General features: G+C 44.5%; 1 protein-coding gene across 2 annotated transcripts; it reads left to right on the top strand.

The window, feature by feature from the left end:
* Positions 1-3780: 3780 nt before the first annotated feature.
* On the top strand, positions 3781-10211 carry LYSMD4 (LysM domain containing 4). 2 transcript variants are annotated; one of them, XM_080809187.1, is made up of 3 exons: positions 3781-3825; positions 5095-5384; positions 7833-10211. In XM_080809187.1, exons 2-3 carry the CDS (start codon positions 5103-5105, stop codon positions 8442-8444), a joined length of 894 nt encoding a protein of 297 aa, XP_080665313.1. In that variant the 5' UTR covers positions 3781-3825; positions 5095-5102; the 3' UTR covers positions 8445-10211. The 2 variants fall into 2 exon arrangements, with proteins under 2 accessions (XP_080665313.1, XP_080665314.1); XM_080809188.1 differs by lacking the exon at positions 3781-3825 and adding an exon at positions 3837-3925.
* The last annotated feature ends 4158 nt before the right edge of the window (positions 10212-14369 follow it).

Here is a 14369-nt window from a genome sequence, read left to right as displayed (position 1 = left end):
TGGCTGAGCTGAGCCAGCGGAGAAAGCAAAGCTGAGCTCTGCTCAGGGGCTTTTATAAGACTGGGGACTTTTATCGTCTGTCTGAGGTTGGATTCTGCCTCTTATACTGACTAGCTATGACATCGAGGACAAATAATTTAATCTCTGTGCCCAGGTGTCTAAGTTAGGAATTACAATAGCTGCTACTAATAGGAATCTCAACCTCTTAAACAATGGGGACATTTAGTTCTTCCCCGCACACTTTCCATCTTTCTGCTTTGCCATCCTTAGCACTTGGATTCCACCTCCAAGGCTGCCTCGTGTCCAAGAGGAGTTGCAGGTGCTCTAGCCATCACATCTTCATTCCACACAGCAAGAGGGAGGGTAAGCAGAACACACACATATTTTATAGAGCTTTTCCAGATGTCTGCCTTTTAAACATTTTTTAAGTTCCACCGACATTTTCCTCTTATATCGTCTGGAACTTATTCACAGGGATACACCCCGTTGCAAGGAAGACTGGGAAGTATAGTCTCAGCTTGGCACATTGCTGCCCCAGATAATATTGGGGTTCTTTTCCGCAGTGGAAGTTTCAAATGGATATTGGGTAGGCATCTTGCAATTTCTGTTACACTCAGTTTTTCTGGCTGCAATTCGGGGATTATGATAATACCTATCTCCCAGGAGTATTGTGTTGCCTTGTACCCTATATAGACTTAATCTGTGTTACCTAACTTATGTCTATTAAGAGAGAATGAAATGGAAAAGGAAAATGATGGGGCACCTGGGTGGCTCAGTGGGTTGGGCCTCTGCCTTCCGCTCAGGTCATGATCCCTGAGTTCTGGAATCAAGCCCCGTGTGGGGCTCTCTGCTCGGCGGGGAGCCTGCTTCCTCCTCTCTCTCTGCCTGCTTCTCTGCCTACTTGTGATCTCCGTCTGTCAAATAAATAAATAAAATCTTAAAAAAAAAAAAAAGGAAAATGATGATGGCACTGGTATGAAGATAGTTTTGACCTAACAGACCTAATGAAAAGGACTCAGGGCTCCCCAGGACTCCCAGATCACATTTTAAGAACTGCTGCATAGACAATCAGATTTTCCTTAGATGGGCTTGCTAACCAAGCTCCAGCATAACACTGAAAGAACATACAACGAATCCTTTTGCCTTTAAGAAGTTTAGATAATTTTTGTTAAGAGATAATGACCTAGTTTTTATTTTCCCCAAATCTCACATAATCTGCAATGCCCTTTCTGTGTATATCTTTGTCTTGTCTCATCTTCTGAAGTGTAAACCCCATGAGTGCTTGCTGCTGTTCTCCAATGTTTGACAAGTGGAGGTAGATCCATAGACAGAAACTTGACAATGTTGAGATTTACTGACGTCCTGTGCTCCTGGAAAACGGTGAAGGTTAAGACCTCCCCATCCCTACCCATCCACTGTTTTCTGGAAAATGACTTATTGCAAAGAACCCCCCCTTCCTTCCCCGTATGACTTAAATAAGACTCACGGATGCCCTCCTTGTTGACCTATGACAAGGCCAGACACAAACCCTCAAAATTCTCTCTCTTTGCCTCATGAATGTTTAGCTGAGCCTCTTGTCCCCACTGATCAATCAGAACAAAATGCTTGTTAACCAACATTCCATGGAGCTGCTCTCCTTCATCTAGGCCCCTGAATGGACTTCAGTCCACCCTCAGCCTGAGGCAGCATACAGTCCCTCTTGAGAATAGGCTGGCCTCAGTAGAACGTTCTCGTATCTGTTATCCAATTCTGCCACCCCTTTTTGTCCTATTTCCCCACACCTGGTTCTTTTTAGCCTTACTTACTCCTCTCTATAAAAGAAAAGCCCTTTCTGCCCAACTGTTAAGGTGCTTGCAGACTTCATAGTCAGAGGGTTCTCCTCATGGCAAATCTTCCCCCCCCCCCCTGCAATAATCTTTTTGAATAAAATCTCTCCTTGATCTGGATTTGTTTCTTATTGGACATGCTGAATGAAAGATCAGAGAGTGGCTAATTAATCAAAAGTTAATTCAGCTTTGCAGATTCTGATCGGACTCCTCTCCCTTTTAACCACATTCTTACATTCTGATGCCTCGACTTGTCAAATCCACCAGGCCATGACCAAGCCCTTTGGTCCAGGAGGACAGCCGTGGCTGACAGAAGGGCTTTTGGAGTCAGACATATTAGGATTTGGATTTTAATGCTGCCACTTCCTTTGTACCCAGGGTCAGGTCACTTAATGTCTTGCCTGTTGAGCCACTATTTACCGAGTATAGGCTTTGAACTGGACGCAGGTTGTGGTGAGCAAAGCAGACGATAATTAGGGACAGGTGGATTCTGGCAATAAAACAAGTCCATCAAATGAGAAGTGGGAAGAAGAAACGGAATGTCCTGACAGAGCATGGGGGGAGCATCTAGGTATATGGACTTACCTGAGAAAGGGACTTATCTGAGGCCTGGGGGTCAGAAGGTCCAGCCATGCCAGCAGCTGAGAGAAGTATGTTCCTGTGAAGGGCCAGGTGTGGGAGAGCTGGGTGTTTAAAAGCCAGAAAAAAGGGGAGAGTGGATAAAAGGAGTGAGTAAATGGCAGAGAATGCCCTGGCCTTTGTCTGCCAAGATAAAGAATTCAACTTTTATTTTAAGTAGGATGGAAAGCCATAAAAGGGAGAGATCTTATTTTAATCGTTTTGCTTTGTGGTTTAATTTGATAACTACTGAGATGTCATCCCCCCACCCCCCATTAACCATTTGCATACTTTGGTGGATTGTCTGCTCATGCGCCCCACCCACTGGGCTGTTAGTGACTTTCTCATTAATTCGATGAGGTTTGCCTCAATTAAGGATTTTAATCTTTTGTGGTGTTTGTTGCATTTATTTTCCCCTGGTTACGGTTTGCTTTTTTTTTTTTTTAAGATTTTATTTATTTATTTGTCAGAGAGAGAGAGGGAGAGAGAGAGCGCGCAAGCACAGGCAGAGGCAGAGGGAGAAGCAGGCTCCCCGCCAAGCAAGGAGCCCGATGCGGGACTCGATCCTAGGACGCTGGGATCATAACCTGAGCCGAAGGCAGCTGCCCAACCAACTGAGTCACCCAGGCGTCCCTACGGTTTGGCTTCTTAAGGTTTCTTTTTTGGCGTGGCCATTTTAAACCTTTGTACTTTAGTGTGTTAGAATGTTCCCCCACCACTATTAAGCTTAAGGAGTCCCCCGCCACCGACGTTGGGTAAATTGTGGTGTTTGTGGTCCGTGTTGTCGTGGTTCCATGGTTTACACTGGGGCATTTTTCTATCTTCGTGTGCGGAGAGGAACAAATTCATCCTGCGGTGGTAAGGGCTCAGGATGTGGAGACCCCTTAGGATTTGGATTTTAATGCTGCCACTTCCTTTGTACCCAGAGTACAAAGGACGGGACGCCTCAGCAGGTGGCCCCCACTCTCCTAGGAATCTGCCCCCTCGTTACACAGTTGACACAGAGGGCGGGGCCAAAGGCCTCTGGTACAGGTGAGAAAGCTGAGGTTCCGCAGAAAGCTGGGAATCAGTGGTAAGCCTACAGCCGAAGCAAAAACCGCAGCTGGGACGAGCTGGTGCCGCGGTGGCAGGCGGGGGGCGGGGCGAAGGGAGGGGCGGTCGGGGAGCCGGAGCCCCTCCGCGGCCCCGCCCCTCCACGGCCCCGCCCCCCGGCCGCGTTTCCTGCTCTGACCTCGGCACAGCCCGGCTCATTCCAGAGCCCGCGCAGCGCTGATTTCATTGGCTGCCTCGCCGTCCCCGCCCCCTGAAGACCTGCTGATTTTCGGGCCCAATCAGCAGGCGCGGCGGCGGCGGCGAGTCTCGGAGGATCCCGGGCGCTGAGGTACCGGGGCTGGCAGGAGGGGCCGCGGTCCTGGAAGGGGGAGCGCGCGGGCCATCAGCGGCGCCGCGGCTCAGAGGGGTGGGCCACGCTTCTGCCTCGGGTACGAGCCGCCCTCCTGCCTCCGGAGGGGCGGCGACCGCCACGGTCTGCGGCTGGCCGGAGGTGGTTGGGGTGGAGGGCAGAGGTCGGAGGTCGTGCCTGTGTGGAATGTTGGGGTCCCGCCCATCTAAGCCCAGGAGCGGGCCGCGCCCCGTTTTCTTTTTGTCAGCGCCTGTGTGGGGACCGCCCTTCTTGCACGGAAAGGGCTCAGAGGGAAACTGAGGCCTTGGAGCCGCCGGGGCCCCTGGCAGGCCCTGAGCTCTGACGGGGAGAGCCTCCGCCTCCCTCCTCCGGGCCGGCGGGTCCGTAGGGTGCGGGCAGGAGGCGGTGGGCGGCACGGTCGCGCGGGGGGGGACCCTGGCTGTCCCCGAAGGCGCCGCTCCCCTGGGCTCCGAAGGGCCCCACGCCAGCAGTTCCGAGGCTGTCATTCCCCGCATTTGAGCTCTGGTGTCTGGAACCTCACTCGGACCGTTCCGAGAGGAGAAAGCGGGTGGTGTGGCTTTTGCACTTGGCTGGAGGTGAAAATAAAAACCAGGCGTGGGATGTAATGAAGGCAAGGGGACCTGTGAGAAACTGGACGGATTTCGTAGTTCGACAGGAATTTTCTGCCCATCTTGGCCCACATACAACGTAATTCAAGCCTTCGGTATTGGAAATCAAAGTCTTTTATTCTCATAGTTCTCATAAGCAAGTGCCCTTAGTCTTGACCTTCTTGGCGAGGGTACTCTGGAGTGCGTAAAGTAGTGAACCAGAATTGTTCTGTACAAAAGTTGCGAGTTAAGATCCTCAGAGCAAGGAAGCTGGAACAGCCCTTCCCTCTCATTGCAAGGATCCCGGCGGCGTCTTTACCCCTGAGACCAAAAAGAGAAGTTTCTTTATCTGTGTGGGTTTGGGGGGGACACCACCTATGGATGGATGAGGAATAAGGGGGAAAGGAGGGATTCTTTCGTTTTCTATGGAAAAGGGATGCAATTAGGGGGAAATGCTGTTTTTTACACACCTGTCTCTCACCCCGTCTCAGCTAGCGTACAACACATTGTTTTTTGTACTGATGGTGTCTCTGCAATGATCAGGGAAAAGTGTAATCTCTAACAAGACACTTCTCTTTAACGTAGCCGCAGAGGAATGAATGTGCCTTATGTGGAATTAACCATGGGGTTTGGTTTTCAGTTAAGAACATGAGGCAGAAGGAAGTGTTAACCAAGACCTTCCAAGGCCCAGCCATTGTCTGTAGGACTCCAACCAGCCACGTTTACATGTTTGAGAACGGTGGTGGGGACTCGGGGGACTCCTCTGAGGAAGAGTCCCACCGCGTGGCTCTGCGGCCCCGGGGCAAGGAGCGCCAGAAGAAGGGTGCCCACCACCCTCACCAGCCAGGAGCAGGGGACGTGGTGCTGCTGCAGCGGGAGCTGGCCCAGGAGGACAGCCTCAACAAGCTCGCTCTTCAGTATGGCTGCAAAGTAAGAAACCCCGCAGGTGAAGGTGCCACCTCTCCCTCGACTCCTGTGTACTTAGAGGAACAGAGCAATGCACTGAAGGGTGGAGGCCCTTGCTGCCCCTTCCTGACCCCCCAGAGGTGGTTTGGAGAGGCCTCTTGTAGCCGGAAGGGACTCTCCAATCTAGCCAGAGATGGAAGGCAGGTGGGAGTACTTTCAATTCTGATCATGATTGGGATCATGAAACGTGAGGGTGAGGAATCTCACATGTTGGAGCAGTTCCCTCTCTCCAAAGTACTTCTCTCCCTGTCCCTCCAAACTGAATTTCGGAAACTTTTTTTTTTTTAAAGTAGGTTCCACACCTAGTGTGGAGACCAGTGGGGGGCTTGAACTCAAAATCCTGAGATCAAGACCTGGGCTGAGATCAGGAGCCAGATGCTTAGGGGCACCTGGGTGGCTCAGTCAGTTAGGGCCCTACCTTCAGTGCAGGTCATGATCCTGGGGTCCTGAGATTGAGCCCCAGTGGGGATCTCCTTCTTCCTCTCTCTCTACCCTTCCCCCTGGCTTGTGCTTTCTCTCTCTCTCAAATAAATAAAATCTTAAAAAAAAAAAAAAGTCAGATGCTCAGATAACTGAGCCACCCAGGTGTCCCCCTCCGCCTCCCCCAACTTTTTTTTTTTTTTTTCCCCCCCGAGCACATTTTGTTTAAGACCTACTAGGGTCAAAGATGCCGGCAGAATTTATCTAAGATTTGTTTGGTAGGCTTGCTTTTTTGGCTGCTTCACTTTTTCTGACCCTTTCTTGTTGGTTATAGCTTGTTTGGTCAAGTTTTATGTCCTCTCTTAGAACTGCATGATCTAGCCTTTATACGCTGTGTATCTATATAACCCTGTTTCTCTCTTTAATTATGTTTTTAGCATTCAGAGTGATTAACATGGCAAAGTAAGTAGGAAAGTATTTATAGAATTGCTGCATTTTCTCCTAGATTGAAACGATTTATTTCATTTTGCTAATGACACTGTGTTATAAATTTCTGTGGCCTCCCCTAAGGCTATCTAACCAGTATATTTTAGAAACCTTTTCCTCCTTAGTTTCTTGTCATTTATCTAAGAAGGTTCAAATGGTTAAACACATTGTATAGGATGTTGTATTTCCCAGAAGAAATAAACAGGCTGGTCTCTAGGGACATACTATGGTCTCAGTTGTACTGAGATTTTTCTGTAGGCATACTGTGTGGCTTATAGAACATGGGCTGAAAATGAATCCAACCCCACACTGAGTGGCTGCAGTGGGCTTCTGGGAATACTGATGTCTAATAAATCTGTGAAGACGTTATATATAATGCTTCCAATAAGCAATTTTCCAATTTAAGGTAAATATAAATTTGGCGTTAATTTACTAAGGGCAAAGACAAACAGGTCTCAAGCACCTATGGTTTAGTTTCCAGGTGTGATCGATTAAAAATGTCTGCCACCTCAATTCAATTAGATGATAAAAACAGTTGCTCAATAAGTGAAATAATAGAGATGATTGATTTGAATTAGGTATTATCTAAAGGTCTGTGGCTGTATTTACACTCTAGTTAGTGGGCTAATGAGTCAAATCTTAAGGTCCACCTCTAATGCTTTCAAGTAAGTTCCAAACATTAGCTTGAGGGAGGGTTTCTCTTTGACTTAACAGTCTGCACCACCCCTCTCAAGATTCGACTGTGGAAGGAGTTTGTCACGAACTCTGTAAAACTCATAGTGCTGTTCCTTTCTCTTCCAGTCCTAAAATTGCAACAGATTTCAGTCCATACTTTCCAGCTTGATTCATGATTTTCTATATGTTTCTAATTATCATAAATGTTGCGAAATCTTCAAAGTGTATTGCCCCTAGGTCCCTTTATTTAAAAGATAACTTTATGTGCCATACAGCCCTTCTGGGCAAGAAAACATGGTAGAAGCACGAGGACATACCTTTTTAAGTATTATTACAGTTAAAATAGGTTCTGAGTGTGGAGCTGGCTGAGGCTTTGTGTTTGGGGGATCCCTAATATAATCAGCTACTAAATTGGGTTCTGATGTGGGAGGGAAGTCAGCCAGACGGGGGCACTGTTGCCTCAAAAGTTAGAAGAAGTAGAAAGGGCTATAAGCTTTTTTTAAGTTGCCGTGGTTGGGTTTCACCTAAAAACATTTTGTTGCGGTCACACTTTGAATTAGCAAGATACTCTTCCAAAACTGATCTTATGTTTTTCAGACTTGTAAATCTGTATGGAAACGTGATGATTAAGCTATACATTCAGGCTGAGTTAAAGCCAAAAAACAGTTTTATTCAGGCTAAACTAATTTTGTGCCTAGGTGCGGTTTTCCAATATTCATCAGATTCGTAAGCGGGGTGGGCTTGGATCCTCTTCCAGAAAGAGCGACTTTTTGGATAGTCATTCTAAGGAGTTTACATGTTTTGTGCTGTTTGTCTTCATGGCTTTCCTAGGTCGCAGATATCAAGAAAGTCAACAACTTCATCAGAGAACAAGACTTATATGCTTTGAAATCTATTAAGATTCCAGTGAAAAATCATGGGATCCTAACAGAGACCCACAAAGAACTCAGACCCCTCCTGAGCCCATCCTCAGAGACCAGAGTGACCTTCGAGGAGCAGCCAGACCCAGATAGAGCAGCTGTAGGCGCCGGTGCCCTCTCCAGCCCACTGACGGATTTCTTTAAGGGCATTGACCAGAATATTGAGCGCGTGGTGCAGTCAGAAATCTTTTTAAATGAAAGTTACTCTGTAGAGACCTCCAATCAGCCGCTGCTCCCTACTTCTCCGAAGACCCCCACGAACGGTGCAGACTGTGGAATTCAGTGGTGGAATGCCGTTTTTATCATGCTTCTAATTGGGATTGTTTTACCAGTGTTTTACTTGGTCTATTTTAAAATACAAGCTACTGGCGAGATCCCCAGTAGCTTGAACACAACTGCTGTCCCCAATGGCTCGATGAGCATGAGTGCAGTTCCAGGGCAAGCCCCCAGATTAGCAGTTCCAGTGCCAACTGTCCCCTCTGCAGACAGCCAGTTCAGTCCAACCACCCGGGCAGGGAACTAGCTCTTGTTTCTGAAGAATCAGGCCAGTGTTAGCATTCAGCCTCTTAATGTGGATCACCTGACATCGGCCATGTCCTAGGGTGCTGCCTTTCCTTTTCTATGACCTACGGACACGTCTCAGAAGCCGCCGTTGTATTCTCTAGAACATTTGACCCCGGGGAATAGGCTGACCTAATCCAAGGCTGTGGGAGCCAAAACACGCCCCCTCCAGCCCCCTACATCCAGGAGGTCAAGCAAGAGAGACATTTGCATGTGATACATGCCATTTCTTGAAGGTATATAGTGGACTGGCACTGCGTGGGCCCCCAAATTGAAAGTGTTTGGAAGTTGAGGAGTAGCATTGGACCGTCACTGTGGGAGCTTCTGGGGTCAGCTTTGGTCACTTTGCTGTTTGCAGTGTCCTCTGCCATGACACGTGGTGTTCTTTGTCTCCCTGGCAAAGGTGCTATCCAGCAGCAGTGAACATCACACTGTTTTGGAGTATGACAGATAGAATTATAATAAGCCCTATTTCATATCTGTCCCACCAGTTAACCTTTTTGAGGCAACGTCACTTCTAGGATCAAAACATTCCTGAATCCGAATTGCTCTAATATTGAGTAAATGGCAGGTGTGTACCTTGTACTTCTAGAACTACTTAGGGGTACCCAGGCCTGCTTTAAGCTGCTGCATGGTATGGCCAGCACTTCCTGGCTAGATCATTTGGAGGCTTTTGCTCAGTTTCCTCTGAGGAGCATCCCCACTGCGGTGGCTAACCAGATTACCCAAGTTAGCATTCTTGGGAAGAATTCGTGCTGCCCAGTGTCTGGAGATGAGTAGGTGCAGAGAGGAAGAGGAGTGCCTATCGCCAAGGTCTCAACATGTGACACATCTAAGGCTGAACGGTCACCAGTCTGGCATTGCTGAGAGCAGCAGCCCCTGGAAGTACCTAGAAAAGAGGTACAGGAAGAACAGGCGTGCTTCCTGCTGCTTCCCTGACTCTAATCTTGGGAAGTCTAGAGCCATTGCCCCAGAATCGGGCTCAGTGTTTTTCTTTGGCTAAATACACTTTATATAGTGTAGCGCATAATGTTAAAAGACCAAACCACAAGCTCCCATCAGTCCGAGGTTTCCCCATCTACACAGCAGGTGTCTGCTGCTGCATGTGGGAGGCTCAAGGGAGGCCTGGGTCAGCCTCAGGCCTTGCAGGTGGAGCAGGGGTACATGAGGTGAGGGTGAAGGCCTGTTTGGCTGGAGGCCATCTTGGTCCCGTGGAAGAGTGGAAGTGGTCTTACGTGGTTCGGAGGAGCCTGCCGTCAGGGAGGAAGACTGCACAAATGCTGAGCTTGGAGGTGGTTTATGTCCCTGGACACAGCAGGCCTAGAGATGAATTGAGAAGATTTTTGTCACGTAAGAGGAAGGGAGTGTGGTGGTAGAGTGCTTGAAATGGGCTTCTCATTTTTCTCCTCTCAGCTATGTGGGGAACGATTTGCCCTGGGTTCAATTAATAAACTTAAAGTATCTTCAGAAGTAAATCCTTTCTTCAAAACCAGAATGGTCTTCAGGATAAAATGAACTTGTGGATCTTTGCTACAGGAACTGCTTTGATCATGTGAATGTTTTTCCAGCCAGAAGTGGGTGCTCCTGGAGGCCGCAGGTTCCTCTAACATATCATCATTAACTTCACCAGGCAGAGCCTAGAGACCCATGGGAAAATGGCTTTTGCCAGGCAAAGAATAAATATATGTATCTTACTTTTAAAAAATGGAATAAAATAATTTCTTCTGTGAAGAAAAATTGAGGATTCTTTTTTTTTTTTCAATGGGGGTGGTAATTCAGAATTAGAAGATGTGTGACAATGTTGGAGAACATGGAGGTGCCCATGTCCAGGGGTGTCCCCCCCAGGGCTTGTGCTCAAGGTCGAACAGGTGAAGAACAGAAGTGGTAAACCAGCAGGGTCTCACTGATTGGTCTGTACAATGTGCTTTAACGTGGTTTTGTTAAGTATACACAAGAGTTACCATGAAATTTGTTTTCTACACATTTTACTACATTTATAGTGTCTTGGGAGTTAATGTTTTAAAGAAGTAATTAGATTTGATAGGAAATGTTCAGTCTTTTTATTGAACTGTAGTGCCCAACACTGTGGACACCTGGGGAATCTATTTCATCAGGAAAATGATGCTCCCGTTTTACCCTGGAGTGACAAGGCTGCAGAGACTAAGCCGAAGTCCAGGGTCACCCGGAGCAGGACGGCCCAGTCAAGGCCATGCCACAGTCCTTCCTCGGGAAGGTAGTTCTTTAAACTGCCTCTGTTAATAATGAAGACTTCCTGGGGTTGAAGAAGAATGGGAAAGGTTCTTTTTTCTCTACAGCCCTACCAGCATTTGTGATCTCTTGTCTTTTTGATGATAGCTATTCTAACAGACACGAGGGGATATCTCACGGTGGTTTTGATTTGCATTTCCCTAATAATTCATGATGTTCAGCACCTTCCCATGTACCTGTTGGCCCTTTGTATAACTTCTTTGGGAAAATATCTATTCAGGTGCTTTGCCATTTTTTTTTAATTGTTACATTTCTTTCTTTTCTCTGCTAAGTTGTGTGAGTTCCTCATGTATTTGGGCTGTTAACTCTTTATTGGATATATGGTTTGCAAATATTTTTTCCCATTCCGTAGGTTGTCTTCATTTCGTTGATTGTTTCTTTTGCTATGAAGAAGCTTTTTAGTTTGATTTAGTCTCACTTGTTTATTTTTGCTTCTGTTGCTTATGCTTTTGGTGTCCTATCCAGAAAATCATTGCCAAGACGAGTGTCAAGGAGTATACCGTGAAGGAGCTTACATTCAAGTCTTTAATCCATTTTGAGTTAATTTTTGGGAGTGGAAAAAGATAGCGGTCTTTCATTCTTTTATACATGAAAACTCATTTTCTCGGCACCATTTATTGAGGAGACTGTCTTTTCTCCATTGAGTTTTCTTGGCTCCCTTCTCAGTATGACTGTATAGGCACCGATCGATGTATTTCTGGGTTCTCACTTCCGTTCTGCTGTTCTATATCTGTTTTAATGCCATTACCACATGGTTTTGATTACTATAGCTTTATAATATAGCTTGAAATCGGGAAGTGTTATGCCCCTGCTTTGTACTTCTTTCTCAGGATTCCTTTGGCTATTCAGTCTTTTGTGCTTCCATATAAATTTTAGGATTTTTTTTTTCTACTTCTGTAAAATTTGCCATTGAAATCTTGATAGGGATAGCATTGAATGTATAGATGGTTTTGAGTAATATGGAAAGGTAAACAATATTCAGTTTTCCAGCCCATGAACACAGGATACCTTTCCATTTATTTTTATCTTTTTTCATCAGTGTCTTTTTGTAGTGTTTAGTGTTCTTTCACCTCCTTGGTTAAATTTATTCTTAAATATTTAATTGTTTCTGATGTTACTGCAAGTGGAATCATTTTCTTTATTTCTTTTCAGGTCATTGTTAGTGTATAGACACGCTACTGATTGTTGTATGTTAATTTTGTATCCTGGAACTTTACCAAATTCATTGCTAAGATCTAGTTTTTTTTTTAAATGGAGTCTTTAGGATTTTGTATATATAAAATCATGTCATCTACAAATAGAGACAATTTTACTTACTTTTTTTTTTTTTTTCCAATTTCCTGATTTTTATTTTTTTTCTTGCCTGATCACTCTGGCTAGGGCTTCCAGGACTATGTTGAATAAGAGCAGTGAGAGTGAGCATGCTTGTTTTTGTTCCTGATCTTAGAGAAAAAGATTTCACCCCTTCATCATCAGGCATAATGTTAGTTGTGGCCTTGTCATATATAGCCGTTGTAATGTTGAGGACATTCCTTCTACACCTAATTTGTTAAGAGTTTTTATCATGAATAGATTTTGAATTTTGTCAAATGTTATTTCTCCATCTGTTGAGAGGATCATATGATTTTTGTCCTTCATTTTGTTAATAAGGTGCATCACATTGATTGCATATGTTAAATCACCTTCTGTCCCTGAAATAAATCCCACTTGGTCATGGTGAATGATCTCTGTAATGTGCTGCTGAACTTGGTTTGCTGGTATTTTATTGAGAATTTGAGAATTGGCTTATAGTGTTCTTTCCTGGCTTTGGTATCCAGGCTTTCCAGCCTGATACTTTTCTACTTTTGGTCAGGCCTCATAAGTTTGGAAATGTTTCCTTTTTTTTAAGTTTGAAAAGTATTGGCATTAATTCTTCTTTAAATGTTTGGTAAAAGCCACTGTGAAACCATCTGGTCCTGGGTTTTTCTTTCTGGGCAGATTTTTGATTACTGATTCAATCTCTTTACTAGTATGGATCCATTCTGATTTTCTGTTTCTTCCTGATTCAGTCTTGGAAGATTATATATTTTTTAAATTTTTTCTATTTGTTCTAGATTGTCCAGTTTGTTGGTGAATAGTTGTTCACAGTAGTCTCTTATGATCCTTTGTGCATTTGTGGTATCAGTTGTGATGTCTCCTTTTTCTTTCATAATTTTGTTGACTTGGGTCTTCTCTCTTTTTTCCTTGCTTAGTCCAGCTAAAGTTTTATCAGTTTTGTTTATCTTTTCAAAGAACCAGCTGTTAGTTTTATTAATCTTTTCTATTGTTTTCCTATTCTCTATTTGATTTATCTGCTCTAATCTATTGTTTCCTTCTTTCTGGTAATGTTGGGTTTACTTTGTTCTTCTTTTTCTAGTTTCTTAAAATGTTAGATTGCTTATTTAAGATCTTTCTTGTTTCTTAATGTAGGTGCTTGTTGCTGTGAAATTTCTTCTTATAACTGCTTTCTGCACATATTACATAAGTTTTGGTATGTTGTGTTTCCATTTTAGTTTGTCACAGGAGAGTTTTTTATTCCCCCCTTTAATTTCCTCTTTGATCCATTTGTTGTTTAAGAGAGTGGTGTTTAGGGGTGCCTGGGTGGCTCAGTGGGTTAAGCCTCTGCCTTTGGCTCAGGTCATGGTCTCAGGGTCCTGGGATCGAGCCCTGCATTGGGTTCCCCTCAGGAGGGAGCCTGCTGCCTCCTCTCTCTCTGTCTGCCTCTCTGCCTACCTGTGATCTCTGTCTGTCAAATAAATAAAATCCTTAAAAAAGAGAGAGAGTGGTGTTTAATTTCCTTTTATCCATGAATTTTCCTGTTTTCTTCCTGTTACTGATTTCCAGTTTCATACCATTGTGTTCAGAGAAGATACATGATATGATTTTAATCTTCTTGAATTTTCTTAGACTTGTTTTGTGGCCCAGTGTATGGTCTGTCCTAGAAAATGTTTCATAGGCACTTGACAATAATGTGTATTCTGTTGTAGGATAATAATGCTCTCTGTATATCTGTTAGGTCCATTTGGTCTATACTGTTGTTCAAATCCACTTTTTTTTTAATTGATTCTCTGAATGATCTATCCATTGTTGAAAGTGAGGTATTAAAGTCTCCAATAATTATTGTATTGCTGTTTGTTTTTCCTTTATCCTCTGTTTTATTCAGATGCTCCAATGTTGAATGCATAAATATTTACATTTTATGTCTTTCTGATGGATTGACCCCTTTATCTGTGTGTAATGACCTGTGTCTCTTACCATTTTTAGTTTAAAATCTGTTCTGTTTGGTGTAAGTACAGCTACCCCTGTTTTGTTGTTTTTGTTTGGTTACTGTTTGCTTGAAATATCATTAACCATCTCTTCACTCGCAGCCTGTGTATCTTTAAGACTAAAGTGAGTTTCTGGTAGGTAGCATATCATTGGGTCCTGTGGTTTTTCTTTCTTTTTTTTAATCTGTTCATCTGTTTTATGTCTTTTGACTGAAAAATTTAATCCATTTATGTTTAAAGTAACTATTGATAGGTAAGGACTTACTGTTGCCATTTCATTGTTTTCTGGCTGTTTTGTAGATCCATTGCTCCTTGTTTCTTATCCTACTGTCTCG

Source organism: Martes martes, assembly GCF_963455335.1.
Source record: "Martes martes genome assembly, chromosome: 7".
In the NCBI taxonomy this organism is placed as follows: domain Eukaryota; kingdom Metazoa; phylum Chordata; class Mammalia; order Carnivora; family Mustelidae; genus Martes; species Martes martes.
The sequence above is the reverse complement of the archived record's forward strand: the minus strand, read 5'-3'. Positions and strand labels throughout refer to the sequence as shown.

Bases quoted from the DNA above. Each gene is read 5' to 3' on its own strand.
- LYSMD4 (XM_080809187.1), top strand. From the start codon at position 5,103: ATGAGGCAGAAGGAAGTGTTAACCAAGACCTTCCAAGGCCCAGCCATT. The intron at 5,385-7,832 runs GTAAGAAACCCC...TGGCTTTCCTAG, and splicing joins CTCTTCAGTATGGCTGCAAA to GTCGCAGATATCAAGAAAGT.